This window comes from Rana temporaria, chromosome 2 (genome assembly GCF_905171775.1).
Source record: "Rana temporaria chromosome 2, aRanTem1.1, whole genome shotgun sequence".
In the NCBI taxonomy this organism is placed as follows: domain Eukaryota; kingdom Metazoa; phylum Chordata; class Amphibia; order Anura; family Ranidae; genus Rana; species Rana temporaria.
Genome location: NC_053490.1, coordinates 198,007,911 through 198,025,563, shown reverse-complemented (window position 1 = coordinate 198,025,563; position 17,653 = coordinate 198,007,911). Strand labels below are relative to the sequence as shown.

General features: G+C 42.1%; 1 protein-coding gene across 1 annotated transcript in view; it reads right to left on the bottom strand.

Moving 5' to 3' along the window:
• COL4A2 (collagen type IV alpha 2 chain) overlaps nt 1–17,653 on the bottom strand; it is a 273,847-nt gene that overhangs the window by 95,116 nt on the left and 161,078 nt on the right. The window contains exons 5-8 of the mRNA XM_040336208.1: nt 6,700–6,834; nt 6,549–6,593; nt 2,394–2,510; nt 1,517–1,588 (exon numbers count right to left, since the gene is read on the bottom strand). Of these exons, the coding sequence (XP_040192142.1) occupies nt 1,517–1,588; nt 2,394–2,510; nt 6,549–6,593; nt 6,700–6,834 (369 nt within the window). The remainder of the gene's footprint in view (nt 1–1,516; nt 1,589–2,393; nt 2,511–6,548; nt 6,594–6,699; nt 6,835–17,653) is intronic.

Sequence of the window (17,653 nt, the reverse complement as noted above, 5' to 3'; positions counted from 1 at the left end):
TAGTGCTTCTGCAAAAAAAAGAAAAACAACTAAAGTGTGGTTTTAAATATGAATTTCTGGCATTAATTTTTATATAAACATTCAACATGGGGTTAAAAGCTTCCCCGCATTGCTTACCCTAATAGATGATTGACAGCTCACTGCAATCTTTACTTGAGAAGCACCACACACAGGCAAATTAGACTCTGTGAAATTTGTGGCAGGATTTAAATTTGTAGCAGATTTGGCCGTACACAGTAATGGCCCGATCTGACAAGTCAGTCCAGTTGTGTGCCAACCACCCATGTTACACTTTGACAATAGAAAATCATATTAAGTGCAGATTATACGGTCTAATGTAGCATTTATCTGTATGCGTGTTTCTGGCCTGTGGCTCAACGTACTCCAAGATGGTTAGCATGACATCTGGGTATAAGGAGAGGTCTCTGATGGTCTCCCCTGTGTTTCTTTCACGAGAGGGTTCTTTTAATATGTAGAGTAATCAGTGAACTGTTATAAAATGTCTATACTGCTGAACCTGCAATTTTAGAGTGTTGGCATTTATAGAATACATTTTTGTATTCATCCATTTTACATATGGATAGGCAACCTCAGTTCTGGAGGGCTGACAGTGTGGTCAACCTCAATGTTGGAGGGCTGACATCCTTTATCACTGAAAATGATTTGACAGAGGGCTTCTAAAAGAAAGGAAACTCCTCTCAAAGCACACTGGTATGGAGTTCTTGCTTTGGGTAGATTATATGCAACCCAGTTAACCCCCAACTGTAGCCCATGTAGAGCCTGCATCAACGCTGTATCCTGGCCTAGGCCAACGTGGCCCAGGCCTAGGGAAGCACTTTGCAGGGGCATAGCACGGAAAGAGTCCCCGTCGGCTTGCGCTACACTGATAGTGTAACGCAAGCTGCTTCTAATTTTGACTGTCCTATCATCCTGGACCACGAACCTTCCTTACTGTGCTATATGTTTTCTGCTGCACCATTGGCATGGTTATATCTTCTTAGTCCTCTCCATAAAATTATCAGAAACTTGTGCTTAAAATAGAACTATATGTAACACTTTCATTTTGGATAGAGTAAGGAAAGGTTATAGCCCCTGTCGGTTTATTTTTTACCATCCCTGTCCCATTGCAGACATTTCCCTTCACTTCCTGCCCCATAGCCAAACAGGAAGTGAGAGGAAAGCTATGCAAATTAAGGGAATAACTCGAATATTTCAGGGCAAGTCTTAAACAGAAAGGGGTGTAGCCTTGACAGGAAGGGGTGGGTCATATTTAAATTAGGGGTTCAGGAGTTTAGTCAGGCCTAGGGCAGCACAAAAACATAAATACACTACTGGCCTGCATTGAAGTGGGTGAGCCTGCCAGTACCATACTAAATTAGGTCACTGATGTTTAATTATTGATAGTACCAATCACCAACTGCTTTTCATAAATATAAAACAACTAACAAATTAGAACTTGTGAACATTAAACATACAAGTAGACTAGACTGGATGTTGTCATAAAAATGTTACTTACTCTTATTCTTTTCTTCATGTCTTCTGATATATAAAAGGGATCTCCTTTATGACCTTTGATACCTGGGTTACCCTATGAAATAAAAATAAAAGTTTTGGGCTTCATCACAACACGTTCTGTGTTATTTTATGGTTTCTTTGTGGCAAATGCATTTTTTGACCAATTATTAAAATGAGTGCAGCAGCAGCTGTAAATTATAGAATAAAAACATTATCATGCAATACAGCCTAATCAGTGCCGGGGCAAGGTCATCCAGTACCCAGGGCAAAGATGACAAACTGCGCCCCTCTTTCCCTTAGGGTTAGGGTCAGGGTGCCCACCTCATCCCTGCAATAAACAATTGCGCCAGGGGCAGCCGTCCCTCCTGCCCGCCCCTTGTTTAATTACCTGAATGACTGTAATTACAGTAATGTGCATTTTTACCAATAATTCTTTAAACAAACAGTACATACAAAATTACAAAGTGATATTAACTCACTAAAGATAAAAATATGCATAAAGTTTATATTAAATTAATACTAGGGAAAATGTACAAAGAATCCCATTTTGCTGAAGTTATCTCATTGAACAATGGGCCACTGACCAAAAAACTTACAACTCAGTGAAAGGCCCATTAGATGTTCCACAAAGAGCCTGACACAGTATGGAATTAGCCTCATAAAGCCTAATTGTTGCCCGATCCCTCTGAAAAAAAGCACTGCTAAGGGACAATAATCATCTAATGTTCAAAGGTAACCTAACAATATAAAAAAATAGGTGCACCAGTACACAAATCTGAACATACAGTATGTATTTTAGATATACAAAGCACATAACATGTGCCATCCTTCATATGTCTTAAAATATTTCCTTCATACAGAAAATATTCAGTACTTACCAAAGGCCCCAAAGGTCCTCTTATGCCTTGAAAGCCGGCCTCACCAGCATCACCTTTTGTTCCATTGCAGCCATCATGCCCTGGCTTTCCTCTTGAACCACCTTGCCCAACATGGCCCTTCAAATAACATTATAAAATATGTTAGAGTTTATAGCTATTACAATGTCTCCAAACAATGTTAACAGTAAAAAACTTTATTAAAAGTTTTCAATTTACAATGTAGAAAAAAGACAGGGACAAAAGTTGTACCACAAATTACAGTCAACATACAGAAAATAGTATGTAAAAAAAGTTCAGTATCTGTACAGACCTCACAGTAACCATAGTTAATGATATTTTATATACCCTAATTAAAGGAGGAAACATCATCAACAATCTAGACATTTTAAATCCCTGAAAAATAAAGAGGGAGGGAAAGTAGGGGATGGGGGGATGGTAGGGGAGGGGAGAGGGGTAGGGATAAGGGAAGATGAGGGAGGGGAGGCGAGGGGGTGTTTAATGGAACTATCCATGATGTCAAGTGGTATATAGGAAGTGCGTATCTGACAGATAGCCATCAGTCATTATAGGATGACTACCACCAGGATAGCTGGACAGTGTGATCGTGATTTGATTCCAGCAATCAAAAACTTGGGAGCAACTCCATACCATGTGTAGCGCTGACATTCTTGTATATTGATGTGTGTTTGCATACTTTAATACAACGTCTATGGACATTGCTATGTTTAAGTATTTGGAGCCATCTAGTGACCAAATACTGGTAATGCAGAGAGATGTTTTGTTTAGTATTTTGGTTGCCTTGGAGACGAGGAGAGACCCAAATACTGGTAATGCAGAGAGATGTTTTGTTGAGGATTTTGGTTGCCTTGGAGACGGGGGAGACAGGAGTGTAAACAAAAGGCTTCTGGAGGCTGATGCCGAGCTGCTGGGGAGCGAAGGCTGAGCTCGGAGAGCTAGAGGACAGTGGCCGGATTGCAGAGACCGAGAGACACTCATCCGAGCATCAGAGAACCGGATCCATCCAGCGGAGCTGAACAGAGCTGACGGAGAAGCAAGTTGCAGTCACAGGACCCTGAACAAAAGTTACTACCCGGAGCTCCGATCCAGTGGGTGAGCGGGTCACGACCCACAGTTTGCTAAGTTTACACGCAGTTAGACTCATATACAGGCCTCACTGGGATTTATAGTTCCACAGAGGAGCAGAGGAACTGAAACTGAGAAGGCTTGAGGCCTATCTAATTTGACGTTTCAAGCAATTTTAAAATAGTTGTTGCAGTTACACCAGGAGCATTTTCACTTCAATTTGACTCATCAAAACTGTGGATTACAAATCACTTTAGCTAGCGAAGAAAAGAAGATCCAAGACCAAGTACTTTAAGTGAGATCTCACGCATAGCTAATAAAGTAGGGGGGGCTCCCAGGTATAACATGTTTATGTATACTGTTTTCAAATAGCTTATGTTTAAATCAATTGTGCTGTCGTCTTACGTTGGGATGACAGCACAATTACTGTAATCACTTCTTTGCATATTTCACAGTAAAATATATCTCTGGTTAAGTATCCAGTTGTTGTGGCGTACTGTTTTTCTCACTCCAAGTGCAGTCAGTGGATCCTGGGGTTATAATACAGGTATTTTGTATTGTCTTACATTGTATTGTATTGCATTGCATCACAGCTGTGCCAAGGGGATTGAGCCAAGTTAGTGGGGTTTATTGGTAGAGTGCAGGCCCAAATTAAACCAGCAGCTCCTTCGGGGGTCAGTGCTACACATGTAATAGAAGCTGCCAGTGGCACCCTGACATTTATTGCAAAGGGGGAAGGGGGCTTGGTTTATGCAATCTAGCTTCTGAGGTGTGTGTAATATATCCTATGTAAAAATTTCAAGTGGACCAATTTGTCCTTAGCAGAGATCATGACTTTAGTGTATTAAGCTATCGCCTCTAAAAGGGCAGGAATATAATTCTTCCACTTCTTGAGCAAAGAAGAGGTTTTATGGCCCTAGTATAAGGTGATCATAGACCAAGGAGAGGGGCTTGGTCAGATCAGATGCTCTCAACATAGATTGTAGGGATACTGTTGAAGAGTAGGTGTTTGGGGGAGTTGGAGAAGTCATATTCCTCTTTCAATGAGTCAAAGGTATGGAGGTTGCCTGTCTGAAAGATATGATCGAGGGTTTGAATGCCCACTCTCTGCCAAACCATTGGATTAGTAATGGTAGTTAGGTGAAGGAGCATAGGGTTGTCTCAGAGAGGGGTAGTACGGGACCAGGTCTCAGGAGTACATAACCATTTAACTATTGTCAGCTGAGCTTTAACTGTTGTTTCCATCAGATGAGTTACAGCCAGGGAGGAAAACAGGAAGTGCTTGCACTGGCAGGTTAGTTATATTCCAATTCTTTGCTCTGTTGAACAAAATAGGGCTGATTTACTACAAGCTAAGAGACTGTTCACTTTGTAAGGGAAGTTGCACTCTCCCCAGAGCTTAGTAAATGACCTGAAAAGAACTGTTGACTTTCATCATCCAATCAGGTGCAAGCGAAAATGCTGTTTTTTTGTCGTGAATGTGAGGTGGAGTTTCACCACATTCATTACGTTTTGGGGAAAATACCTTGCAGAGTGCAACTTCACTTGTAAGGCCTCGTACAGACGGGCAAACATGTACGATGAAAACGGTCCGCCGGACCGTTTTCAGCGTACATGCCCGCCCGGAGATTTCTGTATGATGGCTGTACACACCATCATACAGAAATCCGCGCGTACACGATACGCGGCAAAGAGGCCGCGCTGTCGCCGCGACGATGACGCGGCGACGTGCGCGGCCCTGGCAGTTCAATGCTTCCACGCATGCGTCAAAGTCATTCGACGCATGCGAGGGATGGCGGCCGCTCGGACATGTACGGTAAGTCTGTACAGACGACCGAACATGTCCGACGGACAGGATTCCAGCGGGCATGTTTCTAAGCAAGTTTAGAAACATTTGCCCGCTCGAAAACGGTCTGGCGGGCAAATGCACGCTGGAATCCTGTCCGCTCGGCTGTACAGACGACCGAACATGTCTGCTGAAACTGGTCCGCGGACCAGTTTCAGCAAACATGTTCGGTCGTGTGTACGGGGCCTAAGATGAACAGTTCATTCGCCTTTACTTAATCAGTCCCATTGCATTGGTAAGTGTCCTTAAACAGGGTTGCTTATACACTTTGGCCCAGATTCACAGAGAGCAAGGCGCACATTACGCCGCCGTAGAGCACACACCGTATGGCATGCCAATGTAGCGCGGAGAGGCAAGCATTGCATTCAGCAAGCCAGTGCTCCCAACGCTGCGCCAGCGTGGCGTGGGTTTCGAAGGCGCACTCCGGCGTAGGTGGAAGTGGGCGTGACCCCATGCAAATGATGGGCCGAGAGCCAGACAGGTGCGTATCACGTGACGTGGACGCATGCACAGCACCCCCCTGCGCCTGCTCACAACCACGCCGGCACAACTGCCTAAGCTACTCCAAAACACCGCGTACGCCGTGAACATAACGTACGCCCAGCCAGACACACGTCCAACGCACAATACGCCGGCTTGTGTTCCCTGGTGCAGACCTGTGCATGTCTGTTGCTGGGTTGCACCTCATTTATGGGGAATAACTTTACACCGGACGTACAACTTACGCGCATCTCGCGTAGCATGCGCCGGGCACACGCACGTTCGTGAATCGGCGTTTTTCGCTCAGTTGCATGTTTGAATGGCTAATCAATGGGAGCAGGACCATGCGCCCAGCCCATACATGCGCCCACCCTACGCTGGCGTGTGCAAGCTACGTCGGCGGGGTGTAGCCTGTTTTTAGGCGCATGTTGGTTCGTGGGTCTGCCGCACACATACGCCGGCGCACATCGGCACTTACGTCGGCGTAACGTGTTATACGGCGGCGTAAGTGCTTTGTGAATCTGGGCCGTACTCTACAATGGAAAAAGTAGCAAAGTGCAAGGCAATGAATCCAAGTATGAATGAGCCCTCTATGTTTATCCTCCTAATACAGAAACACAACAATATATATTTTATCAGATAAGGAATCCATATTTTTTTTAAGACAAAAATGTCACATACTTTGACAGGCTACATTCTTTAGCTTGCATGCATTTTTGTCAGGTGTGTAGCATTGCCATACTTACAGGCACACCATTGGCTCCTGAAAAACCTGTGACACCACTTTGACCCTGTGTAAAAAAGGATATACTCATGATTACCATCAACCTAAGGTTAAGGATGTAACCTTTAATGAAAACATGCTTTTATACTAAATAAATACATCTGCATATGTACCTTATCTCCTGTCGGTCCAGAAATACCTGGATGACCTCTTTCACCTTTGTCTCCTTTACGTCCTTGTAAGCCTGCTATTCCAATGATTCCTTGTGGCCCTTGGGGACCTTGTCCACCAAGTTGCCCAGGTTGTCCCTAAAGAAAAAGATAACATTTTAATTAGTGCACGTGCAAACATAATTTTGCAGAAATTTGTACCCTACAAATGCTAGTAAACAACATTTTTAATTTTACTTTTATTCTTGTCTAACACCTAGTCAGACCTACAGTAATTTGTTTAGCATCTTGGGTTTAAAGTTAATGTAGCTTTTGTTAAAAAGCCATAGTGAACTCTGTGAAGTTAGTTATAATCTCTGCTACATGTCATGATTAAAGACTAACTTCTGAACAGATTAATTTGTGTCTACTTGTATCTATAATGTTCACCCATTGCACCAATGTTGTATGTTTGCACTGGTATTTTATCTGCAATGTACTATATCTATAATTCTCATTTTAGATTTTATGTAGTAGCATATCAGAAACAAAATAATGAAGGTACTAATGTTAAAACATATCATAAAATGAAATAATGCAAAAATCTTACAATTTTTTTTTAATATACCCCTTCATATTTGTGTAAATTGGGAAGTAAGCTGTAAAGAAACGGAATTTAACAATAAAATGCTTAAAAAAATAACTAAAATTATATTTATGAATTTTTGAAAATAATAGAATCAACAGGAAACTAATTTCAAAAAATCATGTTTTTCTTATTAGTATATTATCATTACAACATTAATTCCCCAGCAGAGGTATGATGAGGAGTATGAGTGCTTGCTGTAGTCAAAGCTTGCTCATGTACAATGAACACTTTTGAACACAGCAATGCCTGCAAGGTAAACCTGCTCAGTATAAATAAATGTCCAAGATACTCCAATTGATGAGTTTGATCCAGCACTGATTTCTAAGGATCCAGTTTTCAACAGAAGCCTTCTCAAGACTCATAATCTACATCACCTTATTGGTCGCAAACTGTGTAGACTATTCCTTCAACAGGAAGTCAAAATCACCAAATCACTGATAATAAAAAGCAGTTTTTCTATAGCATAAATATACGTTTGTCTTCATGTATTTTTAAAATATTCCTTGATTACAATCTTACACTCACACTTGTATTATCTACAATGGTTAAAGGTATAAAACAAGTTTTCATTTACAGTCAGGCTTATAAAATGGGAAGTAAAAAAATTCTGTCGTTTTGACAGTTCTATTTTTCCCCACCAGGCGGTGCCCTCAGCTAACCATGGCTTACGAATGTGCTAAAGCTATACTAAAGCTTTAGACTTCTTAGGGAAACATCTGTAGTTCACAACTTTAGAAAACATTCAGTATCATTTTCTTCCATTCAACCACAAACCAACTCAAGACAAAGCTTTTCCAACTTATTGTATAATTATAAAAGAAACCATGACACAGTATAATTTGTACTTAAAGTAACATTAAGTAACATTACCGTCAGGAACAATTCAGACCAGTATTTATTGCTATGAATCTCTTCTAATGCAGTGGTCTCCAAACAGTAGCCCACGGGCCACATGTAGCCCTTGGTGTGCCTCTATCTGGCACTGAAAATGAGGCACTATACCTCCCAGTGACACCAAACATTAGGCACTTTTCTGTCCACTGACACCAAGAGTGGGACACTATTCTTCCTACTGACACCAATGATAAGGCACTTTTTCTCTCTCTGATACTAATAATGGCACATAATTCGTCCAACTAATACCAATGATGGGGCACTATCTTTTCTCCCACTGACCATGGGTATAATTTATTTACTTCCACTGACCACAAAACCTACTAAGTTGTCTACTCCCACTGACACTCTGGCATTTTCTACTCGCACTTGGCACTGTCCGTCCCCCCTAAAACTCCATTCTTTGGGGTACTGACTCTTAAAGCTGTAGATTGCATGCATTAGAACAGGGGTCTCCAAACTTTCTAAACAAAGGGGCAGTTTTCAGACAGAAAACTGGCCCTTTGTTTAGAAAGTTTGGAGACCCCTGTTCTAATGCATGCAATCTACAGCTTCAAGAGTCAGTCCCCAAAAGGATGGAGTTTTAGGTGGCGTCTGGTGCTCTTTCTCACCTGCTGGCTTCATATACTTTTGGGAACTGCAGCATTAGTATCTCCCCAAAATAGTTTCAGCTCTGTCCCCACACATCTTGGAGTGTCCTTCTACAACAATGACTTTTGCATTATCCATAATATATAATACATGACTCTAAGAGCAGGGCTCTCTTATTCCTACTGTAAACCTGAAGTAAGATTTAACCCTTCCTCACTGTAATAAAAATATTGTTTTGTCGATGTTTGTTCCTAAAGAAACATTTTTTTTTATTTTCCTGTTCGATACTTCAAATAGGAAATGATCGAAAATCTCCCTAGTACCATCACAGACTAAAGACTGGCAGAGGTTCTAACCCTTCCTCATGCTAATCAAGTATTTAAAAATATTTTTTTTTTTTTAGTTGAGCTTTATACATATTCATGTATTTGTATATTTGGAGCAGATTGACTTCAGATGTTGCTTGCCATTATTAGTCAAACCTAACTGTTATAACAAAATATAACTATTATTTAAGAACTATTTGTCATATTGCAGAATGTAAAATGACTGTAGGAAATAGAGGGTCAAGAGAGTTTTTCTTTTAACTATTTTTAACCAGAAACTCACAGAAATGAAACAATAGTAAGGCTGTGCCTTTCCAGATAGGAAACCAGAATTATAATCAGGGATTGTATCTTTCAAATCTCCAAACATCTTTTTCCCCCCCAGTAATTTGCAGATTTATTAACAAGCAGCTGATAATAATATGTTTGTATGTTGTTTAACCCTCAATAACTACCGTATTTATCGGCGTATAACACGCACAGGCGTATAACACGCACCCCAACTTTAGGAGGGAAGTTTCAGGGAAAAAACTTTCCACAGCCCCCTGCATATAACACGCGGGCACAGTTTATCCTCTATTTTCAGGGTAAAAAAGTGAGTGTTATACGCCAATAAATACAGTAATAATATGTAAAAAATACAGTAAATATACTATATTGTATATGGCAAACAAAACAAATGAAATGCTAACGCATGTTAGCTGAGTGTCTTGCTGATGAAATAACCTTCATTATATGTGGTTGAAGCAGCACTTTGATCCTCTACATCAGTGGTCTTCAAACTTTTTAAACAAAGGGCCAGTTTATTGTCCTTTAGACTTTAGGAGAGACGGATTGTGGCCAGCAGGGGCATTTTTTTTTAGCATCAGTGAGAATAAATATGGCCTCAAGATTGGTGGTCAATAGGAGGGGTAGTGCCCCTATTAGTAGTAGGAATAGTATACCATCATTGGTATCAGTGGAAGAAAGAGTGCCCCATTGATGGTGACAGTGGAAGGAATAGTGCCCCAAGGGCCTGATAGAAGCTAGCGAAGGGCCACTTCTAGCCCTCGGGCCGCAGTTTGGAGACCCCTGCTCTACATAAACATTTATGAAATACTCTCTACTACAAATGTATTGTTAAAAATGTTCTGACCATGTTTAAGACTTGTACTTATACTTTCAAAAGTCGCAATACATTTCTGTGATATTTGGCTATACTATTGCAACATTTGAAAAGATTATGTCTTTCAGACAGGCATAAGTCCACGTTAACCATGTAACTAAAGCACATGCATAACTAAGAATTGTTATAACTAGAGAAGATACATTTATGATAATGTATTCTTCCTAATCTATTTTGAATGTATTTCAGAAAAGAGGGGATTTTACATGTATCCTCACATGTAGTGAGCATGTGGATACACAGGGGTATTATGTGTGCCACGTCCTGAATCGATTCAAATAAGGAAATGACTTAAGGGCGGGTCATGGACTTTTAGGGCACTAAACTCTGGTACAGATAATAGTCGAGAGAAAAAAGGGGGATTTTTTCTAAAAAGGTTTATTACAAAAATAATATACATATAAAAATCTCAGTTCATTAGGAGCAGTACAGCAAACAATTTAAACAGCATTGTATTGGTCACTCAAGACCACCAGGAAATTGTAAGCAATCATAGAATAGGTAAGCATAATTAAAGAAACATTTAGCTGAGGTATAGCCTCCGACCGATTACATGTTATATATATTCTGGCCGGATTTGGAGAACCAAAGACTTGATGTCTGGGAGATGGTAGGTACAACGCTGTGGCCTGACATGTTTCGCGCTATAATCAGCGCTTCTTCATAAAGCCTTTTAAAGTTTGATAGAGAATTAGAATATAAGCAAAAATGCCAAAAGGTCAGTACTCATAGAGAGTTAGCAGTCCAAGGGTTAAATGCTGCTATATTCATGCATTCACAAGCCTTGTGACGGAAAAGATATATAGTTGATGATAATAAGTCTATCAAAAACGTAGCAAAATATGTACCGCTTGCAATAATGAGGTGATTCGAAGCCTCCGATTTAACATGCCAAAAAGGCAGCAGAGTTAAACACACTCCAAAACATAGATGTAGCTATCATTGAAAGCCCAACAGCCACTCAAAGGAAGATGGAAATAGCACGGATGATCCACAAGCCTCCTGCCATTTTGCTAAAACCCAGAGCCCATGAGCAGCAGTAAGGGCCAGATTCACGTAGAAGTGCGGCGGCGTAACGTATCGTAGATACGTTACACCGCTGCAAGTTTTCATCGCAAGTGCCTGATTCACAAAGCACTTGCAATGAAAACCTACGCTGGCGGCCTCCGGCGTAAGCCCGCGTATTTCAAAGGGGCGTGTGCCATTTAAATTAGGCGCGCTCCCGCGCCGGACCTACTGCGCATGCTCCGTTCTGAAATTCCCGCCGTGCTTTGCGCAAACTGACGTCATTTTTTCGAACGGCGACGTGCGTAGCGTACTTCCGTATTCCCGGACGTCTTACGCAAACGACGTGAATTTTTAAATTTCGACGCGGGAACGACGGCCATACTTTATACAACACATACGTGTGCTGTGTAAAGTTAGGGCACCCAAAACGACGACTAAATTTGTGACGGGAAACTAGACTAGCAGCGACGTAGCGAACGCGAAAAACCGTCGTGGATCGCCGTAACTCCTAATTTGCATACCCAACGCTGGTTTACGACGCAAACTCCCCCCAGCGGCGGCCGCGGTACTGCATCCTAAGATCCGACAGTGTAAAACAATTACACCTGTCGGATCTTAGGGATATCTATGCGTAACTGATTCTATGAATCAGTCGCATAGATACTCTGAGAGATACGACGGAGTATCTGAGATACTCCGTCGTATCTCCTTTGTGAATCTGGGCCTAAATATTTAGGCCATCTGCAGATTGTGTAATTACTCTATTTTAAACAGAATAGTCACTTATTTTTTATGATTTACATAGTTAAACCTGCAAAAGAGGCCAACCTGAAGTGATTTAGCAGGACTAACACTATCTTCCCCCCAGACTGACAATGCTGCTGTCCAGTGGCAGCCCGTCCATTAGGCGTGCAGGGGCTTTTACCCCCTAATCCATGCTCCCAGACCCTAATCTCCATGCAGGGCACTGGATGTATGGATTTCTATGTGTTTTTTTTTTAAGCACTTGATTAGAGCCAGAAGCCCATCAATTTGTGTGACATTAGCGAATTATTATTTGCTAATGTCTTCCTGCTTTTCCTCCCGGCCAATCAGGAAGCGGATCCTAAGCGGAAATCTACGGAAGCGCCACCTAGCGGCCAGCGTAAATATGCACCCTAAGATACGACGGCGTAGGAGACTTACGCCGCTCGTATCTAGGCAACTGTGAGGCGTACCTGATTCTATGAATCAGGCGTCGAGTTGCGACGGCCCGCATTCGGAGTTACGATGGCGTATCTGGAGATACACCGTCGTAACTCCTTTGTGAATACGGGCCTGTATTTATACTTAAAGATTTAATAGGAAGTTGAGAATGTAAGTTGTAAAAAGAAAGGACAGTTAACCTTTGGCCTTGTTCACATGGGCATGAAGAGCAGGCATTTGCTAGAGGTCTCCAAGCACTTTGCAAAAGCAATGCCTGTTCTTTACATGGATAGCAAATGTTTAACTACACATCGTGCATTTGCATAGCTCTGTGTTCATTTTGATCTTACTTTCAACATTTGGCAGGCAATTTAATTTGAAAATCTTGCCAAATGCCTTTATTCCAGTCAATGGAAAGCTATGATATGACTCTTTCTGATGCCTGTGAAAAACATCTTTAATTCACAAATGCAAAGTAATGACTTAAGCCTTATGTGAACTTAAAGGGGTTTAGGGAAAATGTTTTTTTCCCTAAATAGCTTCCTTTACCTTAGTGCAGTCCTCCTTCTCTTACCTCATCCTTCCATTTTGCTTTTAAATGTCCTTATTTCTTCGGAGAAATCCTCACTTCCTGTTCTTCTGTCTGTAACTACACACAGTAATTCGAGGCTTTCTCCCTGGTGTGGAGAAAGACTCTTGAGGGGGGAGGGGGCGAGCAGCCAAGTCAGGACACTCTCTACTTTGCAGATAGAGAAAGGAGCTGTGTGTTAGTGGGCGTCCTGACACTCCTGCTCGCCCCCTCCCCCCTTAAGAGGCTTTCTCCACACCAGGGAGAAAGCATCGCATTACTGTGTATTTTCCTTCAATTTCCCTTCTAAATGTTTTTTTCTTTGTCTGAATTTCTCACTTCCTGTTTCTCCTCAGTAAACTTGCCCCCATCATCTAAGCTGTTCTGGCTGGGGGTTAGTCAGCGGGTTCGCCCCCTCCCTTGGGACTACATCCCTATGGGGAGACACTGCTTTCCCGCAGGGATGTAGTCCCAAGGGAGGAGGCGAGCACGCTGACTAACCCCCAGCCAGAACGGCTCGGAGGATGGGGGCAAGCTTACTGAGGAGGAACAGGAAGTGAGAAATTCAGACAAAGAAAAAAAACATTTAGAAGGGAAATTGAAGGAAAAGGTAAGTGAGCCAACAATGCACTAGCTTAAAGGAGCCTATTTAGAAAATAAAAAAACCTTTACAACCCCTTTAAGCTGGTGTCCTATAAGCTCTATATATTATATATAATTGCGTTAGGCATTGCTGTGGAGATACTGATACGGACTGTACAAGTTACAATATACACTGCCATGTTTCATCTGTCATTTTTCCCAAGGTCGTTTTTCCATCCTTTTCTAGCTAAACAACCATGTGTCTACTCTTTATGATAACATAATACTTTTAAAGTACTGACTTGGCTTTTGCAGGACTCTGAATAGTTAGTATTCTGCATATCCGGTCTTGATTTCCATGCATCTACCACACTAAACAGCCAGGCAGGTGCACACTTGTTCAACAATGTGGCTTCCTATGTCACCTTTCCAGTTATCCCGCTGGGCAGTGAATCAGCATGATATCCTCCATCCAATCAGTAGGGAAGTGATTTAGGAACCATTAAAGCTAAAACAGCAATGGTAGAATGGTCTTCCTGACTATATAAGCACAGTTGTGTAGTGAGTAGCACTTTCACCTAGCAGCAAAAGGGTCGCTGGTTCGAATCCCGACCACGACACCATCTGCCTGGAGTTTGCATGTTCTCCCTGTGCCTGTGTAGGTTTCCTCCGGGTACTCCGGTTTCCTCCCACACTCCAAAGACATGCTGGTAGGTAAATTGGATTTTGTCCAAATTGGCCCAGTATATGTATATCTGTGTGTATGACTGTGTGTCCCAAGCGTGTCGAGATCCTTCGGGGTAAAATGCCTGGAGTTTGCATGTTCTCCCTGTGCCTGCGTGGGTTTCCTCTGGGTACTCCGGTTTCCTCCCACACTTCAAAGACATGCTGGTAGGTAAGTTGGATCTTGTCCAAATTGGCCCAGTATATGTATATCTGTGTGTATGACTGTGTGTCCCAAGCGTGTCGAGATCCATTGGGGTAAAATGCCTGGAGTTTGCATGTTCTCCCTGTGCCTGCGTGGGTTTCCTCTGGGTACTCCGGTTTCCTCCCACACTCCAAAGACATGCTGGTAGGTAAGTTGGATCTTGTCCAAATTGGCCCAGTATATGTATATCTGTGTGTATGACTGTGTGTCCCAAGCGTGTCGAGATCCTTCGGGATAAAATGACCGCACCAGCTAAGCAGACACTGGCTGGAAAAAGCACCCAGAGGCGATTTAGTTCGCATGTGTAGCACTATACAAGTCATTCATAATGTGGCAAAATTGTCTAAATCACAAGAGTGGCTGAAAAAAAATACAACATTTTTGGTAGGTAAACCTATATGTAATTTAACCATTCATTAGGTTTATGGCTGTGGCTCTTCTATAATTATTATAATTATGAAAGCTGATCTTTGAAGGTTTCTTATTCCCACGTTATTGAGCTTAAAGTTATGTGTCTTTATTTTAGCAGGAGTGTTGGGGTGGGAAGTCACTTGAAACCTGATGGTTTGACAGTTGACATTCCAGCAAGTGTCAGATGTCAGGGGGACATCTAAGTCTCTAATTGTCTCAGTACTTCCCATATTTCCATTAGGAGAGGTTAATATTAAACGGTATGGTCATACATACTACACACATCACATGCAGTCAATTTGTACTGACCTAAGTCTTTCACTTATTAACATGCACGTTTCAATTGGATAGCATTTTGTATCCATCTTTAGGGAGCCTGAAGAGTCACTAAAGTCATTACTTAAACGGAAATGTATGTGATTATGACTACTCCCAGTCTTCAATCAGTCCTGCTAAAAATGTCAGCAAAAATAAACCCCTCTAGATAAGATTACAAGCTTGTTAGAGACTGAAAATGGGATACATAGAAACATAATAGAGTGGTGACAGGCTGATACAGGCTGATTTTGTTCAGTAATAGTTTATTTTGAGGCCTGACCTAGTATCCTGTTCATATTTAAAGAGCCTCAGTCAAATTCATCATCTGTTTCCCCCAAGACCAAGCTGACTTCATAACCTGCTGTGAAGTAAAATTTTTACTTTTTTGGTCCACTTTTATGCTGTAAAATATAATGTTTTCCATGATCATATACATTATATTACCAAAGATATTGGGACACCTGCCTTTACACGCACATCAACTTTAATGGCATCTCAGGCCTCGTACACACGACCAAGTTTCTCGGCAAAAACCAGCAAGAAACTTGCTGGGAGATATTTTTTTGCCGAGGAAACCGGTCGTGTGTACATTTTCGTAGAGGAAACTGTCGAGAAACTCGACGAGCCAAAAAGAGAGCATGTTCTCTATTTCCTTGACGGGAATAGAGAAAATTGGTTCGTCGAGTTTCTCAACAGCCTAACAAGGAACTCGACGAGCAAAACGATGTGTTTCGCCCATCGAGTTCCTCGGTCGTGTGTACGAGGTCTCAGTCTTCATCCATAGGGTTCAATATTGAGTTGGCCCACTCTTTGCAGCTATAACAGCTTCAACTCTTCTGAGACGGCTGTCCACAAGGTTTGACCATTCTTCCAGAAGCGCATTTGTGAGGTCAGGCACCAATATGGACCATAAGGCCTGGCTTGCGGTCTCAACTCTAGTTCATCTCAAAGGTGTTCTATCAGGTTGAGGTCAAGACTCTGTAAAGGCCAGTCAAGTTCCTTCACCCCAAACTCGCTCCTCCATGTTTTTATGGACCTTGCTTTGTGCACTGGTGCACAGTCATGTTGGAACAGGAAGGGGTCATCCCCAAACTGTTCCCACAAAGTTGGGAGCATGAAATTGTCCAACATGTCTTGGTATGCTGATGCCTTAAGAGTTTCCATCACTGGAACAAAGGGGCCAAGCCTAACCTCTGAAAAACAACCCCACACCATAATTTCCCCCTCCACCAAATGATTTGGAGCAGTGCACAAAGAAAGGTCCAAAAAGACATGGATAAGTGAGTTTGGGGTGGAGGAACTTGAATGGCCTGCACCTCAACCCGATAGAACACCTTTTGAGATGAATTAGAGAGGAGACTGCAAACCAGGCCTTCTCATCCAACATCAGTGTCTGACCTCACGAACGTGCTTCTGGAAGAATGATCAAACCTTGTGGACAACCTTCCCAGAAGAATTGAAGCTGTTATAGCTGCAAAGGGTGGGCCAACTCAATATTGAACCCTATGGACAAAGACTGAGATGCCATTAAAGTTCATGTGCGTGTAAAGGCAGGTGTCCCAATACCTTTGGTTATTAGGAATAATAAAAAAAAAAAGAGCATTACGCATGCTTTTCAGTCATTTTTCAGGTGCTTCCATTGAAGGCTACAGGTACATAATGTGTGATCATGCCCCAAAGAGGCTCCTGTACTTCTTCTGAGTGCTAAGCAACAGCATGTCATTCAGACACAATAGAATAACATGGAAATCTGGGTGGCAAGTGTTGAAGCGTTTCTGGAAACATGCTTCAAATCACTCAAGTGTAGGTAAGGGCGTAGTAACAGCCAGAAACAACTTTATGTACACTTTGACATTGTTTCTAAAGCACCTAATGCAGAAGTCCAGATATGTCTTTTATTGCATATTATTGCCTGCTGTGGAGGCAAAGAATCGCGGTTGTAGTCACCACTACTACAGTGATCACCTTAGTTTAACGGGTCCTGTGTCTACAGTGGCTGCATAGTGTAAACAGGTCGCTCATGTGACATACCCACCATTCACAGAATGCTTTGCATTTTTTTCAATGAAAACAAGGTTTTCTTCTGATTGGATGAGATAGAGGTCATGACTGTTTCACTTTTCCAACCCTCCCTTCAGAAGATACCATGGCCCAGATTCAGATAGAGATACGACGGCGTATCTCCTGATACGCCGTCGTATCTCTGAGTTGCGACAGTCGGATCTATGCGGCTGATTCATAGAATCAGGTTCCGCATAGATCTCCCTAAGATCCGACAGGTGTAAGTGACTTACACCGTCGGGTCTTAGGCTGCAATCTCCCGCTGGCCGCTAGGTGGCGTTTCGTTTTTTGT